We start from the raw sequence: 18,732 nt of genomic DNA, 5'->3' as shown, positions 1-18,732 counted from the left end.
CCTTCCTCTGATGGGAGCCGACAGGGAGCCTTGGGGGATCTCAGGCTGACTTCCACTCACTCGACAGCTCCCTGGGGCTGGACTGTGCACCTGGGAGACGAAGCTCCTTAATTCCAAAAAGAACAGCAGAGAAGTGGAAAAACAGCAGATTACCAGCTGACAGCTCAGTGATCTTTTGGTTTTCACTGAACTGATTCATAGAGCAGCAGCTTCATCAGAGGAGGTGGTGCCTGCCTGGCCGGGAGGAGAGTGGGGACAGGCTGGGGCTGTCATGGTCATCATCTGGTTCCAGTAGTGTTCACCTGACCTCTTCCTAATAACAAGCCAAAGTGGAGCCAGGCACGGGGATGGCCATGCCAGGGCAGGCAGCTTCTTCCCCAGAACTTCGGGCTGCGTCCTACCTCCTCATTCATCTAGGAAAGCTTCAGAGAGCTAAACAAAGTAGGGATCGATGGTCCTGTCTGCATTCCAGGTCCTGGGAGCCTCTGGTCTCTGGATCCAGCCTCAGGCCTATCTTTCATGCAGCTTGTGACATTTTGTTAGCATCTTGACATTAAATCACCCTTTTTACTTAAGGCACCTTGAGTTGGGTTTCTGTCACACACCCAAGATCCCATTACACATTTTCTGGGCCTTCAGTGTTGGGAGAGGCCCACAGGGGTCCTAAGGTGCTTTATGAAATATAGTTGATGACGAGATCCCTTCCCTGGCTGGCCGTCCTCATCTTTTCTAGCCTCCTTAAGAAAATAAGGCTCTGGCATGGCTTTCTCCTGCTGCCTGTCTCTGCCTCCAGGAAGCAGCCTGTTCTTTGGAGCATCCCCTCCTCTGGGATTCTGGGGGCTGAAGAGTTTGACTGAGGTAGGACCAGGGGGCCAGGGCTGGGGGAGGTGCTTGTGTGGGCTCCCAGAGCACCTCGTCCAGGGGCTGGTGACGGCAGCCACCCCCATGGCCACGATCAGGAAGCCAAGGAGCCTCCAAAAGGGGCGGACTGAACATACGCACAGAGACCGCCCACTGCCCCCCAGCTGTCCTCCCTCCCTGTTCTGCCCCCACTTGGGGACCGTCCCCCACTCCTCACTGGCCACCCTCCCCACGAGTAGCCTCTGCGTGGTTTTGTCTTCTCACCACCTGTACTGTGAGAGCGAGTCAGCCCAGCCACTCTTCTCCCTTTTCTCTCCAAAGTTTTTCTTTCTTTCTTTTTTCTTTTTTTGAGGAGAGGGTAGAAAGAAATTGGCTGTGGGCATGCCACAGTAAATTCTTTTGTCCTTGAGACCTAACTAAATATGATCATGGAATGTCCCAGGTGGGAGGGATTTTGCCAAGCCCCGCACCCTCCTCCAGGGACTTGGGACTTCTTCAGGGATTTGTCTTCAGAGCCTATGGTAGATTCTTGTGAATATTCTCAACAAGGGCATAACTTAGTCTTTTGAGGTGAATCTGATGCTTGAAAACAGCCACAGGCCGCTCTAAGGACAGTTGCTGGCTGGCCCCTGAGCCCTATGGCAGCGTCTGGAGCAGGGGCCACCTCCCAGGTCCCGCCTCAGGGGCTGCTCGTCTCTGGTCACATCACGGCCCACCCTGTTGTGGCCATACCTGTTTGCACCTGTGGGTCAGACCTGGGGGGTGGGCACCTGCCGAACTGTGTGACAGCAGGAGTGCTGTTGCACTTTGTCTCGATGGCTCATCTGGGAAAATGGAGAATAATGGTAGCTGCTGCGTAGGCTTTTAGGATGATGAGATGTCCGTGCCTGGCTTGTCAAAAACAATCCGTCCTTCCAGTGCAGCTGCTGAGCCTTCAGCAGAGCCAAGGGGCAGGTCAGATCCCTGCACCTCACCCTCGGGGGCAGGCAGTCCTCTCCTCGGGCCTGTGGGGCCTCGGTCACCTGGCTGGTAACCTACAAGGAGTGTGCAAAATCTTCTTTGTATCTTGGATGTGTAGTTCTCTCAGGAGAGGGTCCACATCTTTCTCTAGGTGCCCCACCCAGAAAGGCTAATAACCTGTTCTGTGATGTTTATTCTGATACAGCCCAGGGGCTCTTGGACTGAGCCTCAGACAGAAAGATGTCCAGGCCCTGGCTCTGCTGCCGATGTCCTGGGGCCGGGACAAATTCCTGTAGCCTCTCTCTGAGGCTCATTTCCTGTCCTCAAAATGCAGCACTCACATCTGAGAGGCAGCAAGCCACCTCAGGCAAGGCCCCCTGGGCCCTGTCCCACCTGTCTGCTCCTCCGCTGACTCAGTGTTTTTCAATTCTCAAACAACAGAAAGTAGATACCTTTGCGCTAAGTGGGGACTCTTCTTCCCCAAGGCTGACATCAGCCTTGTCTCCCCTTTGTTCCACCTCAGATGTGGTTTAAGGAAGGGCAGAATTTGAACTGAAAGACCCACATCTGAATCCCGGATGAAGGCCAGTGAGGGAGGAAGGCCAGTGAGGAAGGTGGGAGGACCCAGATGAAACGGGTTGATTGCTGGGAGTCTGGAAAGGGCGCGTGCCTGAGGAGGGGCTGATAAGGAGGGGAGGGCAGTGAGGCTCGAGGCGCAGGATTAGGCCTTCAGCTCCAAACCAAGCCCGCAGCCCTCAGCCCTGCAGAGCTAAGCGCAGCAGCTGCCTGTTCTGCTGGGTTTGCAGGACGCTGGGTGGCCCTGGGCACATCCTCCCTGTCCCAGTGCCACGCACAGCATCGTCTTCCTGGACAACTGATTCTTTTATCCTTTAATGATTTAAGTTTACTCTCCCCACTGGGGTGAAATCTTAGAGCTACCATTCTTTAAACCACTTAAAGTGCCAGTTTTTAAAGCACGCTCACATGGCATCTGGCTGGGTGAACAGGTTCTGGTCCCCGCTTGGCAGGTGGGGTCAGGGATGTGTTGGGAGGTGCAGGCTGAGCTGTGTTCTTTTCCAGTTGGGCCAGGCCTTTATGACAACTGCCGTAGAATGCTTTTCCAGGAGAAACTGGGGTGGGGGTTGTCATCAGTAGACCAACTTGCTTAGATTTTCAGCAAATCATCTGATTCTTCTGTGAAATTTACTGTGGGAGCTACCCAGGAGTCCTGTACTCTTGTCTCTCCTTGATTGACCCACACGTGCTTGGCAAACATCATGACCCCACTAGAAGATGGTGTGTTTCGAGTGGAATATTTCAAGTGGAGTATTACAGCCAAAGGGTTTACTTTTTTACTGGTATGTTTTCAAATTACCTTCTCAATTCTAGAACAAAAATCTTAATAAGCTTACTGCTGTAACTGTTTTTGGATACCTTTAAAAAATGCCTCTTGCCACAGACTTTTTCTTGATATGTGCTAATCCTACCTCCCAAAACTGCTTTGAAAGGAGAGAACTAAAGCTTTTTACAATACTAAATATTTCATCCCTACTTAAGCCTTCAGGGTATTTGTTGTAGTTGTTCCTTTCAGCAATTAGGTTTTCTCCTAAATTTAAATGGCATAGTTTAAATTGTGATGTTCTCTACACACATGTCCCACGTTGCCTAGGACGGTCCCAGTTTTCACCTGTCTCAGTATGCTCAGCTTATGTTGCCAGGCTGTATATGGACGATTGCTGTAGATCTTTGAGGATTCTGAGTTCCCCCAGGAGGCAGGATGGCCAGGAGATTTCCATTCATTTTGTTTGCTTTGGGTTTAGAAGGCCCCAAGAAGGAGCCGTGCTCATCCTGTGCCCTGCCCATCTGAGGCACCCACGTCACTCAGGGGGAGGCAGAGTTCCATAGTTACACCTGAGTCAGGCCCATCGGGCAGGAGCCTCGGGCTCTCACCGCCCCCAGCGCAGGCCCGCCAGCTCAAGACATTGCCTTTGGCCTCAGGCATTTTAAGACCAATGGTTGTCTCTGGAGGCTGAGGTGAGAGAGGCTTCGAGTTAGACCTATGTGATTGCAGTGACTTTAACTGGTTGAGGTTAGTTGTTTGGTAAAAACAGATTTTGATATTTCATTCTAAATTTTAAAGTCCCTCTCCCAACTCCCTTAATGGTCCTAAAGCAAAGCCGACTTCAAAATAATGGGCTACAAAATGAATGGCATTTGTTTCTGGTCTGAGGTCTCCTTTGTAACATCACTCCCGAGATGCAGACATGGGGCAGGTGCCGAGCCGGCCTCATGGGCCAAGCCCAAGGGCGTCAGGCTGGTGGCCTCTGAATCACCCTCCGTGGAGCCCACAGCCTTGGCCAGGCACTTCCCAAGGATCGACAGAGGCTCATGAAAGTCCTTTGCAGATTGTAAAGGTAGTGGGCGGCACTGGTCTCACGTCTAAACACTGGGGACTGGTTTTGTGTTCAGTCATTGGTAGCAATAGCTGCACTTGTCCTCCTTATAGAGGGCTCCGCTGTGGTGTCACCTGTAGCCAGAAGCCAGCCCACTGCCCTGGCCATCGTCCCAGTCTACTGTTTAGTAAACCACTTGGCCTTCAGCCTTAGACTGTATTCACTTGGGAGCTAAATTAACACGCCGTAAAACTGAGCGGCGACAATTATTTTCCTCTGGTCTGGAGGCAGAAAGAAAGGCTTCATGTTGAACTGACAGGGGAGAGCGCTTCAGCAATCGGATTCCCAGGGGGAAAGCTGCTGGTGCCTGAAAGAGCAGTGTCCACAGGAAAGCTGGGACCAGTCCCACAGTCTGAGCGGGGAGCGGTGGCAGGCAGTGGCAGCCTCTGCCTGGCCTGGCTGCTGGAGATTTGTAAAGGCCAGAGCACACGGGTCTTCTGACACCACCTTCCAGCAGGCCAGGCTCCCTCGTCACGTCCTTGGTCACATCAGGACACTGCTGCAGGAGGCTAAGGAACAGCCACTGCGGGAGGACGCCTGCCTGCCTCCTGCTTTCGCTGCCTGTATCGTTGCGTGAGTTTGACTCAGTAAAGCCCATCGTTAGTTAATACACAGCTTAAAAAGAAATCCCAGCTTTACAAAATCAAATTGACAAAGATTTGGGTGGTGATGATGGAGTCACATTTTTCTATGTCCCACATCATAAAGGGAAATGAACAGTCTGTCACGTTTTCTTTTCTCATTACTCAAGAAAGCTTTGTAAAATTTAAGATAAAATATCAAATTGTTTATGCCAAATCGTCTTGGTTCCAATCTGTTTCACACGCTAAGATGCTGCTGCCCTTAAACAGCAGGTGTCTATACATTTGCCCTCAGCCTGTTTCCTTCCTAAAGAGGCTTGACTTAAGAAATCCCTATTGGAAATGTTCTCTTTCGCTACAATCAGGTCTATCCTGTTCTGTTAAAACTGGAATTAAAAGTCACACGTGGACATTTTGCTGCTGTCTTAACTGAGTAGGGAGAGGAAGGGACCCTGGCAGGGATGGGAAGTGAGGCAGTCCCCTGGCACAGTCATCCTGACGAACCCAAACTCAGTAAACACTTAACCATGAGCTGGCCAGCTCCAACCCCAGCCCCCGCTGCCCTAGGCCCACTGAGCTCCCACTGCGTAGGAGTAGGAGCCGTGCCTACGCGGGGCAGGGCTGTGGCTGTCACGCCCCCCAGCCTGCTCCCTGCGCCTGGCTGGCAGCCCACGAATGGGTGCAGGGTGAGTGGCAGGCACATTCCCTAAACCGAAAAGGCAGGCAGGGCTGGAATCGGAGGGAGACAGTCCTGTCTTTGGCTGCAGCGCACAAAGCATCAGAGGAGGAGGTCTGAGGCCAGGTCTTTGGGGGGCTGGAACGGGGAGCCCAGGCCCAGCAGCGGTTCTCACCCCCGCCCGGCTTCCTCACACTCCTTCCTGCTGCGGGGCCTGCTGTTGCCTGGGAAGATGCAGCAGCTGGCACCTCCTGGGCCTCGCCCGCCACGGGCTGCAGCCTGAGCCTTGTTGCCTTCCTCTTTCTGGTCTTGAGTTGGACTCGGATTCCAAAAGTCAAACCAAAAAGAGGGCTGCAGTAACAGAGAAAGAAGACGAGTCTAATGAAGGAGCGGTTCAGTGTAGGTCATAAATCAGAAGAAAGAAAAGAGACTTCCAGAACCCAGGAAGCTGCAAAGCAGTGAGAAGTGCAGGGCACAGAAGGGCCCTGGTTTACCAGCTCATGGGTCTTGCCTGCGCATCTTAACTCAGACCAGTAAAAGCTGGGATGCTTCAGCCCAGCAGAGCTTCACTCGGAGTGCACCATAAAATCCAAGACCAAGCATTTATGTCTGTGATTAAAATGTCAGTGTCACATTGGGATGAGCGACAAACCTGCCAGAGTCACTGGGAGAAGAGGCTCTCAGGCAACCACACTGGCCCTCCCGGTGCGGAGGAGGGAGTTCCAGAGAGGCCGAGGCCAGCAAGGGTGGGAGCGGCCTGACAGGGAGAAGAGGGGAGGCCCACCAGGCAGGGCTGTGCAATCCAGACTGCACCGCGGCCCCGGTGTCAAGTGGGGAACCCAGCTGGATTCTAACCTTCAGGCGCTGCTTCTATTGGTCATCCAGGGAGAACAACTGCATGAGGCCGAAAGTTTGCAGAGAAAGTGTGCACCTTATTTTGTTCCAAGAATCCTACGTACGTGAACAGTTCAGCTGCAGAAAACACCTGTCTGTACTTGCTCTGGGAGGAGCCCACAAGAACCAGAAAGATTGTTGCGACAGGAATGGCAGTGGTGCCAAAAATGTAAAATCTCCTAATTAACCCGTCTGCTTGTTAAGTGAGCCAAGTGGAAAACACCAGATGCATCAATCAGAATTTGAGGGAAACCAAATAAACTTGATCAGCAAAAAATGAATTTCTTGCTTTAATTTTAAACTTTAGAAGGAGCTATCAAAATTTAAATGTTGTGAGTTCACTGCTGCAAACCATGAGGTAACTTTCTTTTATTACTGGTTGCACTGGACTAAGTGTCCACCCCAAAATTCGTACCCTGAAATCCCAACCTCCAAGGCGATGGCACTGGGAGGTGGGGCCTTTGGGAGGTGACTAGGTCATGAGGGTGGAACCCCCATGAATGGGATTATTGCCCTCATAAGAGGCAAGAGAGCTGGCTAGGCCTCTCTGCCACAGGAGAAGTCAGCCATCTGCAACCCTGTCCACTCAGGCACCTGACCTCAGACTTCCAGCTGCCAGAACTGAGAAGCCCTCTGTTGCGTATAAGCCCTCCAGTCTGTGGTATTATGTTACAGCAGCCCAAACTGATGGACACTGGTATTTTACTACTTCATTGTACAAGACACACTCTCCCCTTGTGAATTTGCATTTTTTGTTTGTTTTAGCCCCTTGTTGTCTGGCTGCTGCACATCTGTCCCTGCCACCAAAACTGCCCATTTATGTCACCAAGTGTCTAAGCACTACAAGCTGATCAGTCCCGATGGCCAGTGCATGTCATCTATCAACGTTCTGCAGCCTCACATTCTTTGGGGAATGAAGTAGATGTAAATAAAACCTGGAGTTCTGGCTCCTCCGCAGATTCCTTTCGAGACATTTCATCTTCTACCTGCTTTTAAAATCATGGTGTCCCCAAGGTGTCCTGTCGTCGACCTTCCTCTACCTTCTCCCACCCCAATGACTTCAGCTACCCACCACCCTGTGTCAGTCTGACGAGGATCAACTTTCTGGTTCTGGGCCCCTTTTTCTAAGCATTAGCAGAATCATCTGCTCTGCGCATGGAATCAGGGTGCTTCCCTAATGTCTTAAATAACAGGAGCACAGACTCCTGGGTCTCTCTGGGTCTCTTGTCCAGTAAACTAGAGGTTATAAATCCCTCCCTCTGAGTGGGATGCAGGATGGCACCTGCACAGGTGGGAACGTAGCATGTTTATTCCTTTCCCCTAAAAGCCTCCACGTGGTTGAAACGGCTGCTGCTTTTTCTGGCCTGTTCTACTCAGTAATGTTGTCACTATTCCCAAGAGACCCAAACTTGCCTGTCTTCCCCAGTCTTCTCCACACAATCTCAGCTGAACTCTTCAAGCCAGTTCAATCCCCAGCTCCACTGCGGTTTCTCCCATTTCTTCATAAGTTCCTTTCCGGTCCCCTCCATTCCATCTGTCACGTGGCCATGGTCGTGTGATGGTCCCAGTGCAGTGGGCCAGGCTCACACGGCTTGCACATCCCTTGGGAAGGGCAGGAGGGAATGACAGAATTGGCTCTGACTTGGAATTAATGCAGAGCCAAGGACAGCTCTAACACCAGCCTTACCACATTGGGTCTGTGTGTGTAGTGACCAGTTATGCCCGGGAAAGGCACAGAGATGGTAGAGAACATGGCACAGCTTGGCCTGGATTCGTGGGAGCACAGAGGGAGGGGGGGACTGTGCTGGGAGGAGAGCTGGACTGACAGGCGGAGCCCAGGCCCTGAGGGGCTGGCCATGCTCACTGCAGGGTCACTCCACACTCAGCCTGGAGGCTTAGCAGGAGACCCTCCCACCTTCCTCGCCACAGGCAACTCTGCTCTCATCCGTAGCAATCCACTTTGGCAGCCGCATGACTGCGTCACCTCTCTAAGCCTCAATGTGCTCTCCTGTGAGATGGGGATACGAAGCACAGCTCACAGTGTTTTCTGTTTGCAGATGAAGTCAGGCACGTGAAGCGTGTGCCCTCCTGGCTGGCTCGGCAGCCCTCGCGGACCCTCGCTGACGGTGGGCTGGCGAGGCAGCAGCTGCTTCCCACAACCCGCCCTCGCTCTCCCATCCCAAGGAGGCAAACATGGGGATGGGCGCTGCAGTTCTTACAAGTCAAAGGTCTTGACTTGAAAGAAACCACAAGCAGCAAGGATTGTGAACAAAACCTGAAAACTGAACTCAGGCCAGTTGCAGCTGCTCATGGGATCTGAGAGAGTCCAGCAAAGATAAGGCCTGGGAAGTGGCCATAGGTTGCTACAGGCTATTTGGGCTCCTATTTACAGACCCCAGAAGACCCCCAGGTCTAGAAAATCATGTGCTTGTCTCCTGACACCCACCATCTCCCTTCCCCTTTTCCCAGCTGCCTTTCCCCTGAATCTCCCTGTGCTGCACCTTCCTCCCTCTTAATTCTCTGCCATCCACCTTCACAGCCGTGGAACCACAGAAGCCGCACTCCACAACGCATGGTGACCTCCTCCTTCAAAGCTGCAGCACTTTTCCAACCTCATTTTCTGGACATTTTATTTGACCCCATGTGACATGCGCTGCTGGTCCTCCCACAACACTTTCCCTCTTCTACTCCCTAATCCCCAGAGACCCCCTCCCCTAAAAGAAAAGGCAACATTTATGGAGCTCCTGCTATGACAACCACTCCAATGGGAAACTGCATATCTGGCCCAGGAAGTTACTAAGCTATAGCAACCAATATAAAATTTAATCAGTAAAATCTTCCATGTATGTCTTTACTTAAGTGACAAAAGCAGGCCACAAATATGTGTATACCATGTTCAACTATGCAGGAAAAGTACACAAGAGAAAATATTAAAATTTAGATATATGTGTATATTTTAATATAAAAATTGCCAGTAGGGTGATGGGAGTAATGAGAGGTTTCCTTTCTTTTTTCCTAGTTTTCAAATCTTTTGGAAGGTCGTCATGATGACTCCTGTTAGAAGACATGGTAATGCCGGCACACGGCAGAGTGAAACGTCCTCTGACGTGGGCATGGATATACATATTTGGAAAACTGACAATTTGCCAAAGGAGCCAGAGAAATTTGAGATCAAGACAGGGATGGTGGGGGGGACAAGTGGAAGGGACACATACACCTCAATGCTCCTGAAGAAAGAGCTGCCAAACTTGAACTGTGACCAAAGTCACATTTCACAGGAATCTTTACTTACAGAATTGTAAACATTCAGTGATTAGAATAAAACAGACATTTCTTTTGTTACAACTAACAGGGTAAAGCATGGAGTAACAGTTGGCATTTATTTTTAACAAAGAAAAATTATTTTTAAAATACAATGATTTCCAAACATTTATAAAAGTTCACAGCTATTTCATTTTGAAAGGCTTGATTTACACAGAAAGATTGTCAACGTATGTTTCATTTTCAGTAAATAAAACTAAGACGAATAGTTTGCCTCATTGAAATTTCTATTCGAAAGTACATGACTCACTTGTGAAAATGAGAATTTCTTTTCACTGTAAGGAGCCTTTCCTCTACAACTGCAGCAGCCTCTCCTGCCTGCTGGGGGAGGGTGACTGCACAGAGCTGAGCTCTTGGGACCATCCCTCTCTCCTTCTGCTTGGTGGACAGGGAGCTTGAAAACAGCCCAGGGGCTTGTCTTGGCTCTGGTTCCCAGTGCTTGAGCTTGACCCACAGCCGGATCACACATTCCCAGGGCTGAAGTGCGGAATCCAGACAGGAACCAGCCAATGCAAACCGCTTTCCAGTGGTCAGGGCCCGTCACTGCACAGCGCAGCAGCAGCCAGGCACACAGAGCTACTTCACAGGCCTCGAGGAGGTTAGAAAGCTGCTAAAGCAAGTGCATTACACCGAGGCACTAATAATACACATCAACAGCCAAGAGAAAGCACACACTTTTAAGAAACGAAAAGTTGTATGGCCAAGTTCATTGTGTTTACAGCAGATTACTTGGAGAATTTGAACAACGAGGAAGGAGTTAATGGATGAGTCACCTATCATTTTAGACGGATGATATTCCTTAGCCTTGGGAGAGACAAGACTTTCTAGAATCAGATAATTATTTTTCATTTATGTATAAGAAAGAAAGTCTCAGGGGATCCAATCAAGATGGCGGAATAGACGGTCCCCAGCGTCACTCTCTCCCACAAATCAACCAAATTTACAACTATAAAAATGTAACATCAGCCAAGCCGGGGCAGCTGGAGCTCAGGGGAAGAGGAGGAGAGACCTACGGAGTTCATGAAGGCGGGAGAAACTACGATGAGAGAAAGAAAAAGCTGCTCTGAGCATTTCGGGCCGCGGCTGCTTTAAGGCTTGAGCTGCTGAGTGCGTGGAACAGGAGCCCGCAGAAGCCGCAGCTGTGCCCTTCAGATGGAGTTACTTGGAGGCAGCAGGGGAGAAGGGGCCTTGGCAGCCCTCAGGACAGCAAGACCACTATTAGGGTTCATGTGGACCCACGCAGGAGTGAGGGGACAGAACAGAAAAAGGGGAGCCATTCAGAGGCCGGTGAGTCATTGCAAGGGACCATCCCATGGGAAGTGTTTGCAGCACGGGCGGTGGGGGAGACAGGCCCACCAGGGGAACACTGGGCACAGCATGGACAGCCAATCTGCCCCCCAATCAGCACAGGACCACTCAGAGGAGACTGGTTGGGAATGCAGAATTGCATGGGGTGCAGTTTGATGAAAAAACTCAGGCCCAGATCAGAGATTCTACAGAACACAGATCCACCGGGTCTCTGCAGAGCCGGAAGTACCTGTAAGATCAACCATTAAACCCTGAACTGCACAAAAAGCCTTCCCTAGGGAAACAGCAGCAAAGTAGCAATTTAAACAACCACACAGCTCAAGTACTGGTTCCCACAGGAAGTTCCCCCGTGTTAGAAGCAAAGACAAAAAATTAGTTCCGGCCCAGGAATACCACCAGCACCTTGGGGCCTGCCTGGGAACCGGAGGCTTGGGTCTGGGGACCAGACCCCACTCCCACTTCCAGGCCAACTGCACCAGTGCCTCAGGGCCAGCCCGGGGACCTGAAGCATGGAGAAGGGGAATGGACCCCCCTCCCACAACCACGCACACCATGCCAACACCTTGGGGCCTGCCCAGGGACCCGAGGCAGGGAGAAGGGGACCAGACCTCTCTCCCACAACCAGGCAGCACCTTGGGGATCACCCAGGGACCCAGGATTTGGAGTTGGGGACCAGACCACCCTCTCACAGCCAGGCACAACATGCCAGCATCTTGGAGCCCACCCAGGGACCCAGGGCATGGAGAAGGGGGCCAGACCTCTCTCCCACAACCAGGCACACCAAGCCAGTGCGTCAGGGCCTGCCCATGGTCCCGGGGCATGGAGAAGGGGACTGGACCATCCTCCCACAACCAGGCACACCACATCAGTGCCTCAGGCCCTGCCCGGGGACCTGAGGCATGGAGAAGGGGGTCTGGACCTCTCTCCCACAACTGGGCACAACACGCCAGCACTTTGGGTCGCATCCAGTGACCCAAGGCATGGAGCCAGGAACCGGACCCTCCTCCCACAACAAAGCACACCATGCCAGTACCTAGGGGCCCACCCAGGGACCCGAGGCAAGGAGAAGGGGACTGGCTCTCTCTCTCACAACCAGGGACACCATGCCAGCACATTGGGGCCCACCCGGTTCAGAGGCATGCAGAAGGGAACTGGTCCTCTCTCCCACAACCAGGTATACCAAGCCAGGGACTGGACCCTCCTCCCACACCAGGCACAAAATGCCAGCACCTCGGGGCCCACCTGGGTACCCGAGGCATGGAGAAGGGGACCAGACCCTCCTCCCACAACCAGGCACATGGTGCCAGCACCTTGGTGCCTGCCCAGGGACCAGAGGCATGGAGAAGGGGGACCAAACGCACTTCACAACCAAGTTAACATACCGCCCCAAAACATACCACTAATGCCAAGGAGCATACCAAAAACAGCACCTCCACGTGGGTGGCCCACCACAGCCACCACAATAACCATGGCTGCTGCAAAAGCGGCTAGACACCACAACCACCATGCAGATGGTCCACCAACCACTGGAGTGCATTGACACAAGGAGAGTCACCAGCAGAGACAAAGAATAGAAGAGGATGTCGCTCTCCACAAAACCCATTGCAGAGTGACAGAAGAAGCATCTGCTCTATGATAATATTGGGGGATCCGATCACATCTCTCAGCATTGGACAGATCATCTAGGCAACAAGTTAACAGAGTAACCATTATTCTTTCAGAAGGAGAGAAGAAATCTAGGGCAATTAGAGGAGGGAGGGGGAGGGAATTGGGGATGGGGAGAGATTGGACAAGGGGCATGAAGAATAATTACAATTTGTAACAATATATGTGCTAGTAATATTGATTTATTCAACAGATCTCAATGTTCAATCCCAAAAATATGTATAATCAATTTTGATTCAATAAATAAATTTTAAAAATAAATAAATAAAATATTAAAAAAAAAAAAAAAAAAAAAAGAATGTCTCTCCAGGAACCTAAAATTTACTCCTTAATAAAGTTAAGAGCCCAGAACCAGTTTTTCTTGTTCATTCAACTTTTAATTACTAGGAGCAAATTACGCAGATCAGTATATTCTGATTCAATTAAGTCTGGGATAAAGTCTGAGCATTTGTATTTTTGAAAAGCACCACAGGTGTATCTGATGCATACCAAGAACCAAGAACCACTAAATAGACTTGGATTTCTCTTTCATGGAATGCCTCTATTTAAAGCGAACTACATAAGCAAAAGGAATTTAATCTTTACCAAGTATGAATACTGCTTTATCAATGTGCTATAGTTAATGATCTCATCTGGTTTCCTTTTATTCCCGCCATGACTACTCCCCTCTTGGACCACAGCAGTCTTCAGAGTGCGCACTCCTGTCTCAGGACAGTCTAACGTCTCTGAACACAAGGGTGGCTGCTATGCACACTGCTCTGCACACCGCACAGAGGAAAGTTTAGACAGCTCCAAGGTGATGTTAGACAGATGCTCCAAACACAAAGCCCACCCCAAGACTCCTAGAATGAACTGCATGTGTGAGGCCCCATGGTCTTCAGGACCTTCATCCTCTCCAGACGAAAAGGGCACAGAGTTATAAACATTATTAAATTTTATTAACAAAAACTTTGTACATTTTCTTTTAATACATGTGGAATTTTACATCTAGGTAAAATAACAACACATTCAAAATTTACCATTTATACAAATTGTTACAGAATAACAACCAGTGGGTTAAATAAGTAAAATAAACCACACTGATTTTTTAAATTATCTACAAAAGATTTCACCTTCTTTAAAATTCCCCTGAACATATAAAAATAAATTAATTTTACTTTTCAATTAAATCTACCAATTAGAAATATTACAAATCAAAATATCAATGTTATCTTATGAATTTTTCACAATACAAAACAGATTCACAAAACTTTATTTACAGAAATGAGGTAAGAACTGTGCAATGTTTAACCAAGAGACATATTGCAGAATTAACATGTTCTTCCAGCTAAGTACACAGTGGAGGTCAAATTGCAGCTGGGTCTTTTCCACTAATAATTCACACATTAAAGAACAGTTCAATGATTACATCCCCAATTCTTAAATTTACTACTATGCCATACTGTCACATCAAGAGTGTGACTACCCAAAGTGGAAGGGCTGTAATACATATTTCACCTGTTTCAGGAACTATAGTGGTGGTGTTTTTTTAATGGTCACTAATGGGAAGTTGTTCAAATAAAACAAATATATATTCTTACCAAATCCACTCATTTTCTCGTGACTCATTAGTGGATAAATACCCAGGTAATAGTTTTGCCTGAGCTATCTACAGTGGCATAGAAAGTTTTTAATAAAGGCGGAGCATGGGGAAGGAGGAGAAGGCTGCTGGCATGATGGGCTGTCCTGCTCCTTACGAGGACTGGCTGCAGCTCATGCTCTGCTGTCTAGAGCCGCTGCAACACAATGGAGGTTTGAACAGGCACTTGGTTAAGGCCAAACCCTACCAGCAGTTTCCAGAGTGGCCCCTCTTTCTGAAAGAAGTCTTTTGCTTTGAATTGATCTGCTTCCCCCAGCAGCCTTAGAACTCACTTAACAAAGCTTTCTTTAAAATATGAGTAGATCTTAACACTAAAGAAAAAGCAATTATCAAAAGAAAATTACCTTTAGCAAAAGCAGACATTACCATCCTAACTTGATTACCAAAATTGGCCAAATCGCATTAGAAAGGAAATTTTTTTTAACAAAGATTGCCAAGTCCCAGTTGATGACCTATATATTTGCAATATTTAATCAATAAAACTCCAGGAGAAGAAATTGGACAGTTCCTTGAAATTAAGGAAATTAAGATTTGACTCACAGAGCAAGCAACCCAAACAAAAGATCATATTTTATATTTCAACTTGTACAACAAAATCAAGTAGTTTGTAAATGGGGCAAGTCTTTAGTTTTTGCTAGTCATATCTCCAATTTGTGACAAAACTAGTTGTGCGCCAACTATGTTAAATTTTTCTCAGGTTGATAAACTCACTGCATGTAAATTATTTCACTGACAATAGTTATTTTCTTTCAAAGTTCAAAAAATTTGGATGAGGGTTGGGGGGATATGGGAATCCCATTTCAGTGCAACAAAGCAACAAGAAAATTAATCAAAGCCTTACAAGAATGTCCTTGTGGCAATTAATCCTTTGTTGTGCAGTTAGTTTCTTGCTGCATTTCTTCATAGCTGTAGGAAAAGGGCAGCAACAGCAGCCTGATGAAGTGCTACAACAGCAGGACAGGCAATTTCTAGATGTTTCTCAAGTGTCAACTTTTCTCTTGCGCTACAGGCCCAGTTTTATCGCTAAGTCTCTGCAGTTCAAACAAATAAAATCAGATGCATTAGCTAAGTCAATTTTTGGCCAACATGTGAGGTAATAGCCTCTTAAGTGAAATTGCAACTGACAGAGAAAACGCAGTATACATGGTTATTCCTTTTTTCTGCAAGTTGGCATGGCTACTTTTCAGCATAATATAAAGACATGAATTTACTAGTAAATGCCTTAAAAACACATTCAGCAATATAAAAAGACAAAGAGGTGGCATGCCCATCTGAGGAGTAAAACTCTTTAGAAATGAATCATGCTCCAAAATCAACATTTCCACAGAAGCAGTAACAGCATGGTATTGTGGAAAATGAATTTTTTATGAACTAAGAAATTCATGAGCTCTGATCCCACATTTGCTCTTTGTCCTTTTAGCTTTAATCCCTTTTAGTTTTCTTTTACTAATCTATAAAAAAATTAGGTTACAACCTATTATTATTTTAAAGATTGAAATTGCATATGCCGTTGTAGGATGCCTGGCACACAGTGGGGTACTCAGGTACCTGCCAGCCCTGCTTTCCTCTACTAGCTGATTAGTACTCTGTTTATTTTTATATTATTTATCATTGTGGCTTATCCATTAAAAAATACATTTCATCATTTCATATTTATAACTCAGGAAAAATTAGCTTGTAATTAATTCACTTTTTAACAGAAGAAAAAAACTTGAGAAAGAAGGGAAATCAGTACAAAAATTTTCTAAATTAATACAAAATCACTGAAATTTCTCATGTGAGCAAAACACTGGAGAAGTAACAAGCCTTGTGACAATGACAGTATTCACAATCAGGAAGTCAGTGAAACGAGGGCAAACAAAAAGCATTGAAGCATTAATGAAAAACAATAATCCTACATTTTGAACCAATTCTTATTACTAAATACAAACTAAAGTTTTTGAAGACTAAATGCATAGTAAACAGACAACTTTCAAAGTAATGGGAAGTAGCAAACAGTGACTTTTAACACTCTTATTTGCCAAGTCTCCCACCTCATTCTTTCCCTTCTTCCTTTTCCTGATGTCCAGTCTCCATTCTATATCCCAATATCCTTCCTCTAACAGGGTTCTGCCCTGAACTGGAATTTAGGGGAAAACATTTATACTCCAGTAAAGTAGACCTAATTGAAGGGGAAAATTAATAGAGAGAAACAGCCTTAAAATGTGTGCTACTATATGTGCAGTATACTGTTCCTGCATCCATTTTTAATTTATCTTAACTTTTATATTAAAAGGATAAATGCTATCACTTACATGAAGTTAATAAAGAATTTAAAATTTAAATTCCATTACAAATGTATTGGAATTTACTTTCTTTAAAAAAAAAAAGTAATCTAGAATAATTAGATTGCTTGCCTTAAATTTATACATTAACTTTATTAGAAATATAATTCAGTTTTAAAAAGCACTTTGGAGCAAAATGATAGAACTACTCCTAAATTATATCAATTTCTTAACATATTAATGAAATAAAGCTTCTCTAAAAACACCAACTATTGTCTTTTGATTGAACTGTCCTATACAACTTGCTAGCCTAAATACATTTTCATTTTGAAAACTGAATTATCAAACAGCCTTCAAACCTTCGGTGCAAAATTCAAACTGATATACTTAGGGGACATATAAAGTGGCTTAGGTCCTTTGTGTTTACAATACCCAGCTGCTAAAACAACTGGTTTAAGAAAATATCAGGGAAATAACAAATTTAAAACAAATCAGTAGAGACTGAAAAATGATCATCTCTGATCAATCAATATTATTTTTATTATTCTATTAGAAATAATAGAGAAAATATACTTACTGTTACTTTCTGACTTGCATTATCTCCATGAATGGTGAGAAAGGGGTTGGTGGTAGCTGTGTGAAGTGGGGGCGCCTGAGTACCTGCAAGAAGGTTGTTTATAGGTATTTGTGTTGGTCCAGGGATCTGTAGCTGCTGTAGTTCAGGTTGGTGGTGCTGCTGGTGGTGATGCTGCATTAACTGATACAGAAAGGCTTGATGTTGTTCCTTAGGCAAAAACATGTGGGAGAAAGTGAGTTCCCAATCATAGCATTCAGCAGTCACTAAATCCTGCCCTATTTCTTTCTTTCTTTTAATATTGGATATTTAAATGTAAGTCACATTCACACTGCTGAGAAAAAAAACACAGGTATCCTATCTAGAAAAATATGCTGCACAAGATAATAAACATCTACTATAAAATGTCAGTACCATCAGTGAACAGCTTATTTCCACAACAGGGCAAACAAACAGAGGAGACTTCTAACCAAATTAGGTTGTCTATGATGATCAAGGAAAACAGCTGCTTAGATAAGTCACAAGTTATCCATATTTGACTTTAAAATACATCATGTGATTTGAGTACCACATGTTACACACAAGTACTGATATTTATTTATTCAACTCTGTACCCCACAGATATGTACGATCAACTTTATTTTATTTATAAATAAATAAAATAAAATGCATCATGTGGTTCAAACCCTTCTCTTAATTCTGTCGAGACTCAAAACAATCTTTAAGTTCTCACTCATGTCTAACAATAAGGGTGCTTTCTTGAAGTAGTTATGAATTCTCCTTTACAGCATTATATTTCCTGAGTGCTTACTATGTACAGGTAAAACAGGCACTGTTTTAGATACTTGAGACATATTGCAAGGAGGGAAATCCTTGCCTGCTTACAGGGGGAGGAGGGATGGCAGGAGGACATGGGGGACAAACAAACAAACAGAAATGTTATAGTGATTATTGCTAAGGGTAAAGGGAAACGAAAGTGTGTGCAATCAGGGCAGTTCTCACTGAGAAATTAATATCTCGACAAAGGCTTAGAGGAGACAAGGGACTGAATCAAGTGGAGATGGGGTTTTGTGATATTATGATATATATATTTTGGTTTTCATCCATGGTTCCTGGCTTGTTCTAACCTTCCCCAACCTTTCTGTCTTGGAGCTGACCAGAAAGAAATTCTCTGACCTACCTTGTCTGACTGTAAGTCATAAAACCCCAATTCTAGAAGGGGTCCTGCCCTGTACCTGAGAGGAAGGAACGGTGCACAGAGAGGCCAAGAAGAATCTAAACAGGCGGACCTTGCTGTGTTCTCCACCCAGCCTGTTAGTGTTGGATCACACCCTTTTTGGCCAATCACATTTCTACACAGTTGTCCACGTTTCAGTCATGCCTATGTAATGAAGTTTCCATAAAAACCCAAGAGCACAGGGTTTGGGGAACTTCTGGATCAGTGAACACATGGAGGTTCCTAGAGGGCAGCACACCTGGGAAGGGCATGGAAGCTCTGCACTCCTCCCCTATACCTCACCCTTCATCTGTATCCTT

General features: G+C 46.7%; 1 protein-coding gene across 12 annotated transcripts in view; it reads right to left on the bottom strand.

Annotated features, from left to right (window-relative positions):
• Positions 1-13,835: 13,835 nt before the first annotated feature.
• The window catches only part of MLLT10 (MLLT10 histone lysine methyltransferase DOT1L cofactor), a 223,698-nt gene continuing 218,801 nt past the window's right edge, over positions 13,836-18,732 (bottom strand). For 7 of the 12 annotated variants that reach the window (XM_063099795.1, XM_063099794.1, XM_063099796.1 and 4 more), the window contains 2 exons: positions 17,200-17,406; positions 13,836-15,389 (listed from right to left, as the gene is read on the bottom strand). In XM_063099795.1, coding sequence (XP_062955865.1) covers positions 15,345-15,389; positions 17,200-17,406 — 252 coding nt within the window. In that variant the 3' untranslated portion in view covers positions 13,836-15,344. Of the gene's footprint in view, positions 15,390-16,391; positions 16,520-17,199; positions 17,407-18,732 lie in introns of those variants that run through there. The other 5 variants (XR_010023857.1, XR_010023858.1, XM_063099799.1 and 2 more) reach the window with 5 other exon arrangements.

This window comes from Cynocephalus volans, chromosome 6, assembly GCF_027409185.1.
Source record: "Cynocephalus volans isolate mCynVol1 chromosome 6, mCynVol1.pri, whole genome shotgun sequence".
Lineage (NCBI taxonomy): Eukaryota > Metazoa > Chordata > Mammalia > Dermoptera > Cynocephalidae > Cynocephalus > Cynocephalus volans.
Note: the sequence above shows the minus strand (reverse complement) of the source record. Positions and strands in the feature narration are given on the sequence as shown.